This window comes from Aspergillus novofumigatus (assembly GCF_002847465.1).
Source record: "Aspergillus novofumigatus IBT 16806 chromosome Unknown P174scaffold_1, whole genome shotgun sequence".
Lineage (NCBI taxonomy): Eukaryota > Fungi > Ascomycota > Eurotiomycetes > Eurotiales > Aspergillaceae > Aspergillus > Aspergillus novofumigatus.
Window position 1 is genome coordinate 486,327 of NW_020194274.1, and position 16,462 is coordinate 502,788.

A 16,462-nucleotide genomic window follows, 5' to 3' on the forward strand; every position below is an offset into this window, starting at 1 on the left:
TGTTCTCCTTTTACGCTGGTAAGTAATTTTACGACGAGGAAATCGGCGGAGGACAGTCAAGCGCTGAAGAGATGATGTCCTGTTATCTAGTATTTGAGTTCATATGGCTGATACTTTGATCAGAACAAACCAATAATGTAACATGGAACTGTTATCCTCAGTCAATTGACCGGAGATGGTCTGTATGCATGAAGCCGCAGTGATTCTCTTCTACCTAGGTGACTGGATGTTACCTCGTCAATAATGCTTGCTAATAGGGTAGTGGGAAGTTAGGAATTACTGAGCCACTTAGAGAGGTAAGTAGTCGCTAATGAGTGGCCTGCCAAATCAGCTCTGTACGGAGTATGTAGCTGAGCATTAAATTCTATACAGTCATATTTACACCAGCTGGTCAAGCCCACCAGGATATCCCTATGCTGTTTGAACTCATTCAGCTTAGACTCACCCAGAAGGAGGCAATCATACAACCACTTTTCTCCTTGGACATAGAGAAGCCCCGAAGAAGGCTGTTGAGATTTCTCAAGCCAATGATGTTACGAACCTGATCTGGTTCCGAAGATGTCAAGATGAGTACGGACTGTTCTGACCCAAACAATGATTGACCCTTTCCCACTGGTTCGCCCTCAGTACTCCGAAGGACTCATGAAGGCACCTTTTACCGTGGCCTGGTGCCGATTTGGACTCAATCGTCACTGGATGACCCACTGTCAACTGTGACACCCTGTTTCTCCTCTTCCCTTCCAGATAGCCTAATGAGAAATATGTCTTAGTTATAAACCAACAGGCGTATCCGGCACCTCAAGCTTGAATGATTCAAATCCATTAATAGGCAAGCCAGTCTCACATTGTTGGGTGGAAGGCACCCAAGACTACTATAAGGTAGCGAAAAGAGACATGAAGTCATCCTCTATTTTAACGCAGCCTCTAGTGCGTCATAGGCTCACACTTACAGGCTAAATTGGTGCTATGACTATCCACCCAGTACACCAACAACGAAATGGCTGTTAGCCAAGGACAGCCAGTCAGCCACTTTTCCCTATTCTAGTCTAGCAGGCAATTGAATTAAGGGTTCAGCGGAAATGACCCGTTCGAGTGTTGGACACCTCGGGTTCGCAACTTCAAATGGATTGGTATGAAAAGTCTAGTTTGGTTTGGGAGTTTGGCAGTGGACCTTGAAGTTAAATGGCGGAGGTGCCCTATCCGATAACGCCGCTATCCAATCGAGAGGCGGGTTAGAGTTGTAGGTCTTGCTACGGAGAGTTGTGAACCCTTGGCCACTGTGCGCATTGCTTTTCTCAAAGGAATACAAAGTATGTACTTAAAGTGACTTTGGGCAGCACAGTTTTGCCGCGGTGCTTGGGACAGGAGATCAAAGATGGATGAAAAGAAGAAATATTACCTCACTGATACTAGTAGACAATGCTGGTAGCAGAATTATATCAGAAGAAATGCCCTCACGACCAGTAACTTTCCCAGCAAACTCCATAATAATGACTTCGGATGAGGGATCTCATGGGATCAGCTATTCATTTTATCTTCAAGAGATTTGACCCGGGCCTTTATCAGCGCAGCTGACTCCGTAATTGATCTGGTCAGCTTCCGGATCTTTTCCAGCTCTCGTGTCCTGTTTCTCTCTGCAAGAGACACGATTTTCCGCACTGTTTCAACCTCTGCTGCCTCCATGTCCGTCAACCCGCGCATACTGGGATCCCGATTATTCTTGCGGTGATTCTCGGCAGTGCGGACCCTGCAGACGGCCTTGACAAGAGGCAGAATAGCTGGCTGATTGAAGGTAAGCCACGCTGCGTTCTCCGGCGTTGCGCCCTGGTGGTCCCAGATGATGTCCATTGCTGCTGCGCGCTCGGTGAACTTCTTCAAACTCTGAGCGCCATCAGGCACTGGAGCTACGTTTTTGACCCAGTCAAAGCCAACGGCTGGCACCTTTCCGCCAGGGTTAGATGTCTCTTCACTGTCCTGGTCGCCGGGGTTCTTCATAGTGCCATTTTTTCTGGCCTTCAGCCATGCCTCGTATTGCACTCGTTCATCTATTGTCATCTGTGATACGGCTATGCTTTTTGGATCACTCAAGTGCTGAGATGCCATCTGCAAGCCTGTGAACAGTGCTAGGCTGTTCCCGTCGCTGACCACTTTGGCTAATGCTTTCATCTTCTTGGCCGTTGTTTCGAGGTCGTCGTTCACTGATGGCACTGGGAGTATCTTTAGGTTCTCGCCAAGATGCTGCAGATCTGTAGGATCTATCACAGCCTCTGGACTTTGGGTAGTAGCAATCTTATTTTTCTCATCGAGAGAGCCGCCTGTAGCTTGATTTCGAAGTGCTAGAGAATGCGTAGACATTGTTGGTAATGATGAAGCTGATGGCTCCGAGGGACTGTGCGACATGACGGCAGCGTCCGACTACCAAGGGAAAATAGGTTGATTTCTCGAAGTTGGTGATCTAAAGAAACTGTGTGAAGCCTCAGTCAAATTCACTGGCTTGATATATATGGGAGTGCCCAATATCAATATCAGGTCTGATGTAGATGACTCGCATGTGACAGGCAAGGGGTACCTCAGTCGTTCCAGCTCTTATACTTGGCTGAACAACTCATCTTGAGATGAAGATCAGACTCTATCAATGAATTGTCAGATGTGATGGGGTACAACGATGAAGGTGTCTGATCGATGAAGGGAGGGAGAGATCTATAAGAATGAAGCTAGTCTCCACAAGTTTGTGTGAGGATGACTAAGTTATAATGAAGAACTACTAACGTATTTCCCGGGCGAGCGGGACACCCGACCGAGCGGGACACCTCTGTATTCCATATAGAATAGCACTCTTCAAGGCTTTGATATCTCAACCACGTCCATATATGCTACAATATAAGCAAGATATTTAGACTATATACAGATTAGAGTATATGAATACTTTTTTGCATGGCCCTAAAATTCCATCCTTCTCTCTTAATGTCTAAAAAGCTAATTTCACCAAAAATACTAATGTAATTTATGTTACCTGAGTATTCACATATACTAGAAGGCTGTGGCTTATAAATATAACTCTGTATGATTATACTAACACCTCCTATCAAATCTCAGACCCTGTAGATGCTTGGTTGTTGAGATATGGAAGCCTTGATATGTGCCATTTTATGTGGGATATAGAGGTGTCCCGCTCGGTCGGGTGTCCCGCTCGCCCAGGAAATACGTTACACTACAGTAGCAAGTTGAAGAACTAAACAATCCAAGACTCTTTTGATATCCGGTCAAAGGACTTGAATCTTAGAATAACTGGACGTATGTGAAAGATGACTGAAAAAAATAAAGAGTGAGACGCAGATATATTGTACAACAGGTGCCTATTGCGAATCGAATAAGGTCACCACATTTGCCGTATGGCCAGCTAATATACATTGATGTTTAGTTCGTCAATTTTCATCATGTGAAAACTTCAGTTGGATGACAAGAATATTGGGATGAAGATGACAGTAAAGCAAGTCAAACATATAGGAGAGTTTCCAAAATTGGACAGGTCCCAAACGCCGAAACCCCACGCTCGAATGCTGCAAGAAAAGAAGTTGCCCCGTGGCTAATCCTACACATGTGTCAATCAGTTGTCGTCATCATCCGTAAAGGTTCGCTCTTTGAGGCCATTCCCTCTAAGCCAGACACGCTTCCACGGACCATCGGGTCCGAAAGCTGCTTCCCGATCCTGCCGCATCCCCTCAAGGACACCGACTATACCACCATTCCGCAACCGCTCCAAGACTATGTTCATGCCTTCCTTGCTTTTGAGCACTGCATCTCGGGTTCGGTTCACGCCAATGAGCTCAATGGTTCTCTGAATTCCAGCAGTGGACAGCGACGAGAAGAAGCCCTTTTTAGGCGTCTCTTCATCAAACTCAATGGTCTGATCGGCAGTAGGGATGGTCTTCTTTTTCCCAAGGAACTTTCCTTGTCCCAACCGAGAGCGGAAGGTGACCGTGGTTTTCACCTGGGTCTGTTCGTTTCTCTGAGCATCTAGTGAAAGCCCCTGTAGGCTTTCGAGCGAACCCTCAATTGGTTGGCGCGTGTAGAGCTGTTTCTCAACAACACTCAGAATACCCGTCCATTCCATGTTCCGCGATTCAGTTTCCATCCATCCTTCCTTAATGTCGACGACGGTAGTCTCAAGTATATAACTCTGGCCAGAATTGTCCGAGCCCCCAATTCCTTTCGGAAGTAATTTCAGAATGCCCGACGGGACCTTTGACTTCTTCAAATGGAGACGAACTGTATGAAGTCGCTCCGTCTTCGGATCCACATAACGGTCGATCACATCGGTGGTCAGAACATGGCGAGAATATGGATTCGGGTATCGGAGAAAGTAGGCCAGCGAGACGGCAGGGAAGGAATAATCGTACGTGAAGACATTCTCGAAGAATTTCATGGTTGCTGATGCATAAAAGAGGCCGTAGATTTGATATGACGATGCTGGAGCTGATGTGGCGATGGAGAAATCGGACGTCTGAGGAAGATGGGTGCTCGTCTGATCCTTGACCTTTCTCAGTGGTCGGAAAGCAACTCCTGCAAGAAGAATTTCTGTCAGCTTCCGGGAGCTCTGGCGCTAGCCCGTTTTGTAACGCGGGGATGCCAAGAAATTCACGTGATTGATTTTTCCGCTAAGCACACCGCCCGAATTCTGCCAGCAGGCCTGAGTCACCCACCAAACTGTCTGGAGGGGCAGGAGAAATTTATTGACCAGTACTCTAAGATTGTTACCATCTTCCGCTACTCAGAGTGACTCGCCGTAGCGCATTGGTCGCCTTCTCGGTCATCCGTTTGATATCTTCATCTCGCTGATACCGAAACCTTCATTAAACATGGCCGACGAACCTGGACAACCCCCCGCTCTCACGACATTGAGCCTGGCCGAGAAGGCCCCCGCGTCCAAGGCAGTCGCTCAGGTTGTGACTCCTTTCGATGTGTCCGGTGGTGTCGACGAGTCGGGTAAGCTCCTCCCAGTCGACTATGATAAACTGGTTCGGGAATTTGGAGCGACTCGTATATCCAAAGAACTGCTCGAGCGCTTTGAAAGAGTAACAGGACGTCGGCCTCATCGATTTATGCGCAGAGGAATTGTGTTCAGTCACCGTGACCTGAACCTGATTCTTGATCGCTATGAGAAGGGACAACCATTCTACCTCTACACTGGGCGTGGACCTAGCAGCGACAGCATGCACGTCGGACACACAATTCCCTTTGAGTTCACTAAGTACGTCGTCCTTTTTTCAATTCATGCTTCTGAAAACAAATTGACCAGGATGACTTTACCAGGTGGTTGCAGGATGTCTTCGATTGCCCTTTGGTTATTATGCTTACTGACGACGAGGCGAGTCTTATGTCTATGACGAGTTCTACCTTTGCGTCTAACTAGTTTATAGAAATACATGCATTCGCAAAAGATCGAGGTCGAGGATGCTAAGAAATATGCGAAAGCAAATGCGAAGGACATCATTGCAGTTGGGTTTGATATGAAGAAGACATTTATTTTCAGCGACTTCGATTTCGTTGGCGGCGCATTCTATGAGAACATCTGCAGATTGGCGAAGAGGATCACAATAAACTCCGTCAGAGGAACCTTTGGCTTCAACGACAGCAACAATGTCGGAGAATTCCACTTCTGCGCGACTCAATCGGCCACTGCATTTGCAACCAGCTTTCCTCATATCTTCGGCACCGACAGGAAGAAGGTCTCGTCGATTCCTTGCCTGATTCCCTGTGCGATCGACCAAGACCCGTACTTCCGTCAGTGCCGTGAACACGCCGAGAAGATGAAGTACAAGAAGCCCTCTTTGATCCATGCTATCTTCCTTCCCGCTCTTCAGGGTCCTGGCTCGAAAATGTCTGCGAGCGTCGAGACATCCGCCATCTATATGAGCGACGCCCCCAATCGAATCAAGAACAAAATCAACAAGTACGCCTTCTCTGGAGGACAGGATACAGCTGAGCTTCAGCGTCAACTGGGTGCCAACACCAAGGATGACGTCCCGTTCCAGTACCTGACGTTCTTCATGGAAGATGATGAGGAACTGGAGCGGATCCGTGTGGCTTATGAGAAGGGAGAGATGCTTACCGGCGAGGTCAAGCAAAAATGTATTGCGGAGCTACAGGCTTACGTTCAGGCCTTCCAGGAACGCAGGGCCCAGGTCACCGACGAGATAGTTGCTGAGTTCATGCAGCCCCGGCCCCTGGAGTGGAAAGGCAACCCCAACCCCATCGTTGTTGAGAAGAAATAGAGGTTCCTCACTTTGAATAAATAGCCCTGCTTTTCAGCGTGCACCTGCCAGTTTCGTCAAGCGCCTGCTTCCGGAATGCTGGTCGTGGGGACGTACAGGTCCACCTTGGAAACATGAGTGGTCCAGCAAATGACATGAAGCGATGATAGATATGAATGAACTTGACCGTCTCAGCGTTTCATCCTTGATCGGTTCAATGCGGATACGCGTAATAGTTTTACCCCAGTTGCCTTGTTGGGCATGGGCAATCTTGGGATTAACGGTAGATTTGACCAACATCCATCTCTCATGGTTTAGACTCGTTCAGCAGGATTCTGCCACGGAAGAATCCTCTCACACCATTACTGAGCCAACACCCTTCACCGTCGATCAGCTCGGCGACAGTGATCGTTTGTTCGGAGCAGAACCCCTGAGACAGAGCGTACCGCCTTGTTGTACCCGCGTTACCTCCACTAGAGAGAGGTGGCGTGACCCAGGCCGGCCCGGAATCCTCTTGATCAATCTTCGCTTGTGTGGATGCGGACGTACGTCGTCTGAAATATGGAGTCGTTATGCTCCCCTCCATAATTTCCCCTTGAGGATTCACGATTAGTACTTCAGCCGGATCTTGTGGGGAGGTGATCTTGGCTCGAAGTCGCGCAGCAGTGTAGTCGTCTCGGGATGTAGTCTTATGTGTTGTGAAGGGCGACGGCACGGTTCTTTGGGAGTCTATCGTGACACGCCAGGGCGTGGATGTCTGATTCATTTCGGAAGGCAGGAGAAGGCTTGATGGATCCATTGGCAGCGCTGCGTTGGCCTCGACGGTGCACGTACCATCTCTGTCAATGACAATGCGGAGACGCCAAGGTTTCGTCCGGTCTGGTATGAAGCTGTTGAGGTGTTCGACGAAGGACTCTACGTCTTGTTGTAGGAACGTAGCCGCTTTGCTCCACCCGAAACATTCTGCAGCTTTTAGTAGTCGTTCCTGATGATAGGGGAGAAGGTAGTAAGGTGATCGCAGGGGGTCTGGGTAGGCATCGGTGGGTTGTGTTCTGAGCAACTCGGGAAGCGCAGGTTCGTAGCGAAGAGAGGAAATTATCTGGAAGGAGTCCGAGGCTTGCGATGGTGTAATTGTAGCCATTGCGTCAGCTAGGAGCGAAATGGACGCAGAGTAAGTGGATCATGGACCCTGTGTTCAATGGTATACCGCGAGGGCAGTAAGGAGGAATAAGACGACAATGTATGCGACAGTCAACGAGAAAGCACTAGTAGTGACAGGACCAATTCTCTACCATATCAAGACTCTGCCTTCCCGTAAATCATTTCCAATTATTAGAGATCGGTTTTCTCGGGCGATGATGATATATGGTGGAGCAGAGTAAGCAAGAGAGTGTGATTGGCCTGGTGTGCTCGAGAGCTCGGAAGGGCGCTGCAGTACGCCGGAACTTGGAACATCGAAACGCATAACTTTTTCAGGGCCGCATCATCTCTCCCATCACCCTCCCTTCTCCGAAGCCAAAAAGAGAGCAGCGTTTTGCTGACAAGCACCCCACCCTTCATCAAGGACCGGTATGTTATTATTTAATTGCAATTACTTTCCCCAGTTCTTGCTTTCTCCCGAATTGTTCATTTTTAGGTTGCTCACTGCCGTTCCCTGCGCTATGCAGAGTTCAGAATTCAGGTTCCTCTTTGCCGGGTCATCATGTCGAGCGAATCGCCATTACCCCAGCCAGTCAAGAACGTCGTTGTTGACACAGCTTCCCTCCCTGCTTCATCATCCGCGTCAGTCTGGGACCGTATCTCGAAATGGGTGTCGGAAAATAAGGCGCTGGTCTATACCGTTGCTGGTGTTGCCGTGGTCGTGACCAGCGCAGGCGTTGTATACTACCTTTCCGACTCCGGCCGGACTACCCCAGCACCTACTCCCACAGAAAAGAAGAAGAGCAAGAACCAGCGACGCAAGGAGAAGAAGAAGGCGGAGGAGGAAAAGAAGGCAAAGACCGCCACCGTTCAAGAGGGTATGCTAAATCTGACCGCGTTTTGCGCACCCTCAAAGCGCAGTATCGAGCTGATAACCGTCTAGAACAAGCTCCCAAGAAGGTCGAGGAGGTTTCGGAAGAGCTGCCTGAGGTCGATGAGGCAACTGTTGATCAGTTGTCGGACGAGGTGAGTTGCTAATCCTATCCTTCCTGCTTCTCCCACCGTCCGCTGCTCGGATGCTCACAATTGTCATTGCAGACCCGGAAAGCTTATGCTGCCAAGCTCAAGGCGGCTGGAAACAAGGCTTATGGCTCCAAGGATTACAACAGGGCCATCGACCTCTACGGAAAGGCGATTATTTGCAAACCCGACCCTGTCTTTTACTCGAACCGCGCTGCCTGCTACAATGTCCTTTCGGAGTGGGAAAAGGTCGTTGAGGACACTAGCGCTGCACTGGCGATGGACAGTGAGTACGTGAAGGCCTTGAACAGGAGAGCGATTGCGTACGAACACCTCGAGAAGTACAGCGAGGCCCTTCTCGACTTCACTGCCAGCTGCATCATCGACGGATTCTCCAATGATGTCAGCCGCAACGCGCTGGAAAGACTTCTCAAGAAGGTTGCAGAGAGGAAAGCCAAGGCTATCTTGGAAGCCAAGGGTCGCAAACTCCCTAGCCCTACCTTCGTGTCCAATTACCTCCAGAGCTTCCGCCCGCAGTCTCTCCCCGAGGGCCTTGAAGAGTCCGCAGATCTCAGCGAAGAGTCTGGCAAAGGTCAGCTGCGCAAGGGTCTGGTCGCCATGAGCAAGAAGACCGGAGACGGCTACGAGGAAGCTGCTGGTGCTTTCGAGAAGGCCTTGGAACTCGGTGATCTGGGTGAATACGAAGCGTTGGCCCTCAACATGAGAGCCACCTTCACCTACCTCGAGGGCAACGCCCAGTCGGCGCTGGCTGATCTTAACAAGAGTATTGAATTGCAGCCATCATTGGTGCAGAGCTATATCAAGCGCGCCAGCTTGCACCTCGAGCTTGGTAAGTCCATCGCGTTTTTGTTGTGAGCATCACCCAGGTGTTTCTGACCGGTTTTAGGCAACAAGGACGCCGCAGCCGACGACTTTGAACTCGCCATCACCCACAACAAGGACGATCCCGATATCTACTACCACCGCGCCCAGCTTCACTTCATTCTTGGAGAATTCGCCGAAGCCGCCAAGGACTATCAGAAGTCGATCGACCTCGACCGCACCTTTATCTTCTCTCATATTCAGTTGGGTGTGACACAGTACAAGATGGGCTCTGTTGCCTCAGCCATGGCTACATTCCGTCGGTCCGTGAAGAATTTCGAGGACGTACCGGATGTCTACAACTACTATGGTGAGCTCCTTTTGGATCAGCAGAATTTCTCCGAGGCCATTGAGAAGTTCGACAAGGCTGTGGAGATGGAGAAGCAAAGCAAGCCAATGGGAATCAATGTCCTACCCCTGATCAACAAGGCCCTTGCGCTGTTCCAGTGGAAGCACGACTTCCAGGAGGCCGAGAACCTTTGCCAGAAGGCTCTAATCAGTAAGTCATTACCATTGCCTTCTGTAATTGTTGAGCATTCACTGACTTGTGTCTTAGTCGACCCTGAGTGCGATATTGCTGTGGGTACCATGGCCCAGCTCCTTCTTCAACAGGGTAAGGTCTCGCAGGCGCTCAAGTACTTCGAACGGGCCGCAGAGCTGGCTCGTACGGAGGCGGAGATCGTTAACGCCATCTCGTATGCCGAGGCCACTCGGACACAGTTGGAAGTCCAGGAGAGATACCCCCAGCTGGCAGCGCGCCTGCAATCCATGGGTGCTGGGTTGGGCGGACCTCCTGGTCTGTAAAGAGTCACTGAGCCACTTCAACGAGTCACACACGATGAACTCTTTCGCACCTTCTACATAGACCACTTTTTTGCCCCGATGGCTTTTGCGAGACTAATCGTTTCCCTCCCCTCCTTCTTCCCTGTCAACAGCCTTCCAATTGACAGCACAGCCATGCGAGCAATACCTACGCCTTTATAATGGACCGTTTCCTTAGCTCACTCTGATACTTGGGGTGCGCTCGGTCTCCTCACTTACGAGTCTGTACCTACTACCATATGTTTGCGTTTCATTATATGCGTTCCCCTCTTTATCTTAAAAGATCCCTTCTCTGTCTGTTCACCTATCATATGTCTTCCCTTTCTGTTTCTTGTATGTTTTGGTCGTCTGCTTGTTTACGAAAAGTGCTGGTCTCCCACTATGGAGGAAGCAGCATTGTGGCCGGAATGTTTGAGTATGTTCGACGGCTGGAGCTTCGTTTCTGGCAAGGGACGGCGATGGAAAGGATTTCAACTTGTACCATAGTAGTAAGCGGGTGGTAGTAGGAAATACAGTATGTTGGTTGCATTTTTCCATGAATGCTATCTACGTGGGTACACTTTTACACTCTCACACATATAACATCTAAGGTAATCATTGTTGTTTCCGGTATACTGTACATTTCCCCGCAAGCCATACGCAAGGCCATCCTTATCGGCAGCCTAACTGCGTAGACTAATCCTTATCACCTGACGCAGGTGGACCACGGGAAACCCCACCTCTCACTATCAAGGTACGTACTAGTGTCAGGTAGTCATGTCATTGCGTATCGCCAGCATCAGCGTCACCATCTCAGAACGAACTGTGGTTCACTCCTTTTACTCGTACATCATCATTATCAGTTGTAAAATAGTTCCTGCTTGTTCTTGATGACTCACTAAAGAGGACGTTGAATCCCCTCAACTCTGCGTTGCTCGTTGTCTTAGGTATCCCCAGTCAGCTGCTAAATAAGATATACTTCGTTAGCCACATCTCCACAGTTCCTTCCTTATCAGGCCGGGTATTGTTGGTTTGGCCTGCTGTGCAGCCGTGATTTATTCGAGCATCTATCACTGTCTCTCTGCCTTGGGTATGGACAGCAGGCAGCCATTCTGAGCCCGCGTCTTCTACCCACGGAATCGTACGTGACTACGGTGTTGCTTGTCCACGTTTCTCCGCCTGACACCGACCGTCTCTTTACCTCAGGCTGATCCCGTACACTTCCTCCTCTTACCCCTCCCCACCTTAGCTATCTCCCCGTCATCGACTTGGTTACTTTATTGCAACGACGACGGATCGAAATCTTTTACATTTATTCATCGAAGGGACTAGACTACGACTGTTCGACACTTTTCCAGCTCACCTGTCAAAGTTGTCGAATATCGTGTCTACAACGGTGAAGGCGTTGTCTTTTGTTAGTTGTGGGTGATAAGCAACACTTGCTCCCCTCTCAGAAAACTCAAGGCTCAAAGGCCACGAGTCGACTGGCCAAACCTTCATCATGCCTGATAAGCAGGGTATGTAAGCCACCGAGATCTTGTAAAGAGAAAGAGCACTTGACTTACTTGTCCTTGTGTTTTTAGCTGTTGTGACTCTTTACCCGCTCTTCCAGCCAGATGTCCTGCCATTCCGCTCCCTAACGTTCGCTCCCGATACCGAATTTGTGAAGATTGGCCGGGCTTCCAAGCGGGAAGCGAAGGGTCTCGTCCCCGCTCATCATAATGCATTGTTCGAATCGAGGGTTATGTCCCGGGATCATGCGCAGTTGAGGGTATCCTTCGAAAAGAAGGTAGGTGATGTCAAGGCAACCCCATCCCGTTGCATGAGAGAAACTCGTATGCAACATTGTTCGTACTAATGCAATTGAGCACAGGAGGTCTACATACGGGACAATGGCTCCATGCATGGTACTTGGGTCAATTGTAGAAAGATATCGGCCGACAAGGATATCCCAATCCACAGTGGTGACGTTGTGATATTTGGTACCGAGGTTATACGCGGCGAAGGTATGCCGTCTACCTCACTAGTGAATTCCTGCCAGACACTCGCTGACTCCCCTACTCTCTCTAGATACGTATCCGCCTATGAGGGTTCGTTGCGAGTGCCAATGGTTTGACCTTGAGTATGTGGCTACTTGTTTACTTCCTCCCGAGGCTCGTTTACTAACATAGTAACCTTGGCAGCGAGGGGGCTTCGAGACCCAAAAAAGCACAGGATAACCCAAAGACAAACACTTTCTGCGTCCCTGACACCGACGATGAGGTAATTGAAATTGTCGACGAGGCCCCGATGGACTCTGCATCGACTGGATCTTACGTTCCTGACGACGCAGACATTTCTTCGGACTCTGATCATCACCGATCTGCTGGGAACTCGACGCCTATGACTTCGCCTTTGAAAAAGGATGTTTCTGTAGAATTAGTGGAAAACAAATCCTCCGCATCCGCCAGTGATCTTCAAAGTCATGTGGTCAGATCGCAGCCAAGTCCGATTGAACTTGACGAAGAGAACAATGAGCACCCTCTTGTAACTCCGCGGATGACCCCACCGTCTGTTGAGGACATTTACGAGGGTTCCTATGCCGGTATAGCTGATGATATGGGCGGCATCGATTATGCTCCAGATAATGAGCCCGCGCTTACTGGTTACAGTCGAGGGGACTCAGCCACTGGATCCGATGGCTGGGAGGAAAGTGAAGAGCAAGACGACTCTGAAGACGATTTGATGTCGCATTCATCTCTCGGTGTGGACACCGATGGGTTCGATAGGGAGGCCGATGCTATGGCATCCAATGTTCCTTCGACTCCAGTGATCTATGAATCGCTAGTGGCTGTGGCTGTGAGTAAGGGAGCCCAGCCGCAAGAGGAGGACAGATCGCTACCCACCCAAAATGATGCGCCTTGCTCGACAGCGGTCACAAGTGGCGAGCATGTTAGTCCCCAGACCGCTGCTCCGAACATGAACAGCTGGAACTTCACGGCGAATGAAGATTCGACCGAGTCGACTCCCCTCAAGTTCGGCTGGTCGTCCATCCCACAGCCCGTCGGAGTCTCCAATTCGGCGTCACGGTCTAGTGGAAGATCGCTCGATCACTCACTCGCCTGTTTCCATCACACTACATCGTCGTCGAGCGCGGACGAATGTTGGCCCAACGTTGCCTTTCATCCTATCGATCCTTTAACGCAATGTGAAAGCAATGACAGTGCCATATCGCAAGATCACCGGACATCGGCTGGTCCTTATACTGATGGACCATTCGTCAACAGTCACACACAAACCACTTTCGATGATTTTGAAAAGGGAAATAAAGTCCAGTCTACCGTTGCTACTAACGCTAGTCAGCCAAGTCGAGAAGAACGTCCCAATGAAGAACGTGTCGAGTCTCGGGACAACAGCGGCCGCGTAGATCTGCAGTCAAATCCTCATAGAGTATCATCCATGGCCGGCGCAGGGGCCACACGGGACTCCAATACACGCCTTTCTATCGCTGACATTGTTGATACTTCCGAATGGACAGCAACATCTGGCGTCAAGCCGTCGCGGAAGAGGAAGGCTCCTGAGATGGAATCGGACTCAGAAGAGCTTGATCAGGGCCTTGCCGGGCACTTCCCTGATGTCACTTCAGTTGACATTTGTGATTTGCTTGACAATCATTTTGTCAGTGGGTCTGCAGAGTCATTCTCTCAAGACGCTCAGCCACAAGTTGCACCCGTTAATCTGGATGCCTCGCTGTCTCATCTTACGGGGATTCACACTGTTGGCCAAACTCAGAATCCCAATGATGCACCCAAAGCTGCCAAACCTGCTGCTAAAAATGAACGACCGTCGAAGCGACAAAGGGTTTCGGGCTCAGGAAGCTTTGGAAGTCATGTCGCCACTGCTCTTCTCGGCGCAATGGTTGGTGGCTTGGGTACAGTCGCTCTTTTAGCCTCCCTTCCCACTGACTACTTCGCTTAAGAGGCCTACGGGGGAGTGCAGCCGCCGACAATTTCTTTGCCTCTCTCCAAGTCTCCTTTCATATGTTTGCTTCTTTGATTTCTCCCCTCCTGCCAGACTGGATTTGTTTTACCCTGGCATTCCTTTCAACCAAGTCGGTCGTTTTGTTTCTGGGAATTTTGATCGTTCAACGGCGTTTATTCTACCCTCGGATGGCTTGGCTTTTGGGAACCTTGTTCCTCTACTGAGAATTTGTCGAGAATTTGCGGGATCGCTCACGCTGGTGCTGGCGTGTCTCCTTTTATTTATCCTTAAGGAAGAATCATACAATAATATATGTTTATGATGCATCTTCCACACTGGTAGCTTACTGCAGAGGCCCAGACATAATTTGCGCAGCTCCCATGATGACCATCCCGCCGAAGAAGTCACATTCTTGCTTAGGTTTTCATTTCACCAGTGACTCTCAACGCCAGCTGGCAATGCATGGTGTCTGGTGTCGAGTCTGAGGGCTTGCAATCACTGAGCATACTGGATTCCTCCGGTCCTCGGAGCATTCTGGCCATGATTCTAATCCATGTATAAGCCCGATAATGGTCTCTCTAAGGACATGGATTGGCTATAACATACAAAACGATGTTATCCAGGATTGGCTGCCTGATATTGAGGGCAGATGTCAGCTGATCGCAATCTGTTCGGCGCTTCCCCTTGTGCTTCGGTTTTGTGCAACATCAACACCATCACCTCACTAACGCCAAGGATAAAGGAACAGACTCTACATTATTACGCATGGTAGGCCCTTTCGCTCAGCCATCAATATGCCATGGAGATATTCTCCAAAGAGCCCAAAAACCAAGAAAAGTGGGCCATTGGTCCAAGGGGATTTCCTGCCTCAGCCACATCTTTCATGCGCATCAGTCTTTGGCTGGAGATTTCGAGCAAGGTTCCGATGGCAGTTGGAATGGCACACGAAGCCAAGGTGAGACCATGTCTAATGCGCGATTTATACGGATGCTTGCATATTCCCCCTAAGCGCCACCACCAATAATGTAATATGCCTCTCCTATGCTGATCTTGTATCCATTTCTCCCTTACCCAAGCCACGTCTCGGATCGGCCGGTTCGATTGGGATAACTCTTCGCTGCAAACGCTCTCCAGCCGTTTTCATCTTATTATATCCTGAATCTTATGATTCTTGACACTCTGGACTTTTCCCACATGGATGGATGTAACCTCTCGGTACTATGAACACGACACATCAGTTTCATGGGAACAATCGGTGAGCGCGCAAGGTTCGTCTGAGTTGTCTTTTACAGGGACCAGGAACCTGTGCCGGGCTAGCGAGCCAATTAGCTGCAACAACACTTCAACTGCAAATGCATCTCACATTTGTTATGAGAATGGCTTTCTGGGACCGTGTTTCATTTCATGCCTTACGACCTCAAGGACATGTGATCACTCGATCTGTAGGTAAAGTGCCATGCATCTGATATGAGGCACAGAAGGCTTTGCTTGGCACAAAGACTCCAAGTCCGTACACGGCCTTCTGGCACTATGGGGCTGGTAAAATCGTTAGACTCGCTCTGCAGTCTCCACTGCTCGTATATCGGGCGGATACCTGCATGAGACCACATATTCGCATTAAGAGGTGAGATCTCAGAGATGCAGTGCTGAGAGTGCTCACGAGACCATTATGAGGTACCCATCACCTTTCTCACAAAGTCACTCACTTTATTAGTCCGAAGCTCCGGTATCTCAGATGGACTATAACGGAGATTAAACCAACTAGATCCCTGACATCCCATTGCAAGCGATGGGGGTAAAGGAAGCCAGTTCATAACCAGCTGTTGACATGTCCAACAGCGTCCTCTAGCATGTGTTCCCATAGGCTGACATGATTTTATTGGCCTTGCAGTAGCTTGGATCCTATTATGCAGCGCAATGGTGTATGTGCCGCAGAATCTACACTCTCGCTAAGAGTCGCATTTGAGTCGCTGTGCTCAATTCCGTTGATCATTGCATCCTCGGTCATAGGAACAGAGTGATTGAGCACGCATTAGACGGTTCGCTAGTGGGCTACGAACGAGCGAGACGAATGACATTCAAAGCCGTACAGAAATCGATCGTGTCTTTGCTCGAAATGAAAATGTAATTTGTGGGCACCGGTAAAAGGCATCGGCATTGCTGACAGGAACACGATACTAGGTTGATTTTACTTCTCTCTCGTCTGTACATCTTCTAGAACAGCGTTCTGTGTGATCTATATTTGACACACGGGAATGATATCATGCTGGCACGTTGCCCTGCATCTATCCGTGGTTGTCAGCTAGCCCCCTCTTGCTTCATTGGAGCGGTCAGCGATTCGAAATTCCTGTGCCAGTCCCCTATCATTCGCGACTCGAGTAACACAGCTCTTGGTGGCTGCCATG

At 49.5% G+C, this 16,462-nt stretch overlaps 8 protein-coding genes across 8 annotated transcripts; 5 read left to right on the forward strand and 3 right to left on the reverse strand.

Annotated features, from left to right (window-relative positions):
• Nucleotides 1-1,518: 1,518 nt before the first annotated feature.
• P174DRAFT_415829 (uncharacterized protein) lies at nt 1,519-2,355 on the reverse strand (the record flags this gene model as incomplete). Its single annotated transcript, XM_024824443.1, has 1 exon — nt 1,519-2,355. One exon carries the CDS (start codon nt 2,353-2,355, stop codon nt 1,519-1,521), a length of 837 nt encoding a protein of 278 aa, XP_024686652.1.
• A 916-nt stretch (nt 2,356-3,271) lies between these two features.
• P174DRAFT_436454 (MSF1 domain protein) lies at nt 3,272-4,543 on the reverse strand. The gene has a single exon (XM_024826050.1). The coding sequence runs from the start codon at nt 4,424-4,426 to the stop codon at nt 3,608-3,610; it is 819 nt and encodes a 272-aa protein (XP_024686653.1). The 5' UTR covers nt 4,427-4,543; the 3' UTR covers nt 3,272-3,607.
• A 184-nt stretch (nt 4,544-4,727) lies between these two features.
• Nucleotides 4,728-6,683, forward strand: P174DRAFT_436455 (tryptophan--tRNA ligase WRS1). Its single transcript, XM_024826051.1, has 3 exons — nt 4,728-5,251; nt 5,314-5,368; nt 5,421-6,683. Exons 1-3 carry the CDS (start codon nt 4,860-4,862, stop codon nt 6,273-6,275), a joined length of 1,302 nt encoding a protein of 433 aa, XP_024686654.1. The 5' UTR covers nt 4,728-4,859; the 3' UTR covers nt 6,276-6,683.
• On the reverse strand, nt 6,562-7,395 carry P174DRAFT_362299 (aminotransferase class IV; the record flags this gene model as incomplete). The annotated part of the gene is made up of 1 exon (XM_024821849.1): nt 6,562-7,395. The coding sequence occupies one exon, from the start codon at nt 7,393-7,395 to the stop codon at nt 6,562-6,564; it is 834 nt and encodes a 277-aa protein (XP_024686655.1).
• Nucleotides 7,396-7,956: 561 nt separating this feature from the next.
• Nucleotides 7,957-10,100, forward strand: tom70 (putative mitochondrial outer membrane translocase receptor (TOM70); the record flags this gene model as incomplete). The annotated part of the gene is made up of 5 exons (XM_024821802.1): nt 7,957-8,272; nt 8,338-8,420; nt 8,493-9,264; nt 9,322-9,795; nt 9,853-10,100. 5 exons carry the CDS (start codon nt 7,957-7,959, stop codon nt 10,098-10,100), a joined length of 1,893 nt encoding a protein of 630 aa, XP_024686656.1.
• A 129-nt stretch (nt 10,101-10,229) lies between these two features.
• P174DRAFT_2938 (uncharacterized protein) lies at nt 10,230-10,673 on the forward strand. The gene has a single exon (XM_024821602.1). The coding sequence runs from the start codon at nt 10,358-10,360 to the stop codon at nt 10,619-10,621; it is 264 nt and encodes an 87-aa protein (XP_024686657.1). The 5' UTR covers nt 10,230-10,357; the 3' UTR covers nt 10,622-10,673.
• Nucleotides 10,674-11,598: 925 nt separating this feature from the next.
• P174DRAFT_455840 (FHA domain protein) lies at nt 11,599-14,054 on the forward strand (the record flags this gene model as incomplete). The annotated part of the gene is made up of 5 exons (XM_024829370.1): nt 11,599-11,614; nt 11,681-11,886; nt 11,971-12,103; nt 12,168-12,233; nt 12,307-14,054. 5 exons carry the CDS (start codon nt 11,599-11,601, stop codon nt 14,052-14,054), a joined length of 2,169 nt encoding a protein of 722 aa, XP_024686658.1.
• A 768-nt stretch (nt 14,055-14,822) lies between these two features.
• P174DRAFT_436461 (uncharacterized protein) lies at nt 14,823-15,302 on the forward strand. Its single transcript, XM_024826052.1, has one exon. The coding sequence runs from the start codon at nt 14,857-14,859 to the stop codon at nt 15,079-15,081; it is 225 nt and encodes a 74-aa protein (XP_024686659.1). The 5' UTR covers nt 14,823-14,856; the 3' UTR covers nt 15,082-15,302.
• The last annotated feature ends 1,160 nt before the right edge of the window (nt 15,303-16,462 follow it).

Excerpts from the sequence above, each read along its gene's own strand:
- P174DRAFT_436454 (XM_024826050.1), bottom strand. The coding sequence starts at position 4,426 with ATGAAATTCTTCGAGAATGTCTTCACGTACGATTATTCCTTCCCTGCC.
- P174DRAFT_436455 (XM_024826051.1), top strand. The coding sequence starts at position 4,860 with ATGGCCGACGAACCTGGACAACCCCCCGCTCTCACGACATTGAGCCTG. Across the intron at positions 5,252-5,313 it reads ATTCCCTTTGAGTTCACTAA|GTGGTTGCAGGATGTCTTCG; the intron begins GTACGTCGTCCT and ends TGACTTTACCAG. Across the intron at positions 5,369-5,420 it reads TTATGCTTACTGACGACGAG|AAATACATGCATTCGCAAAA; the intron begins GCGAGTCTTATG and ends ACTAGTTTATAG.
- P174DRAFT_2938 (XM_024821602.1), top strand. The coding sequence starts at position 10,358 with ATGTTTGCGTTTCATTATATGCGTTCCCCTCTTTATCTTAAAAGATCC.
- P174DRAFT_436461 (XM_024826052.1), top strand. The coding sequence starts at position 14,857 with ATGGAGATATTCTCCAAAGAGCCCAAAAACCAAGAAAAGTGGGCCATT.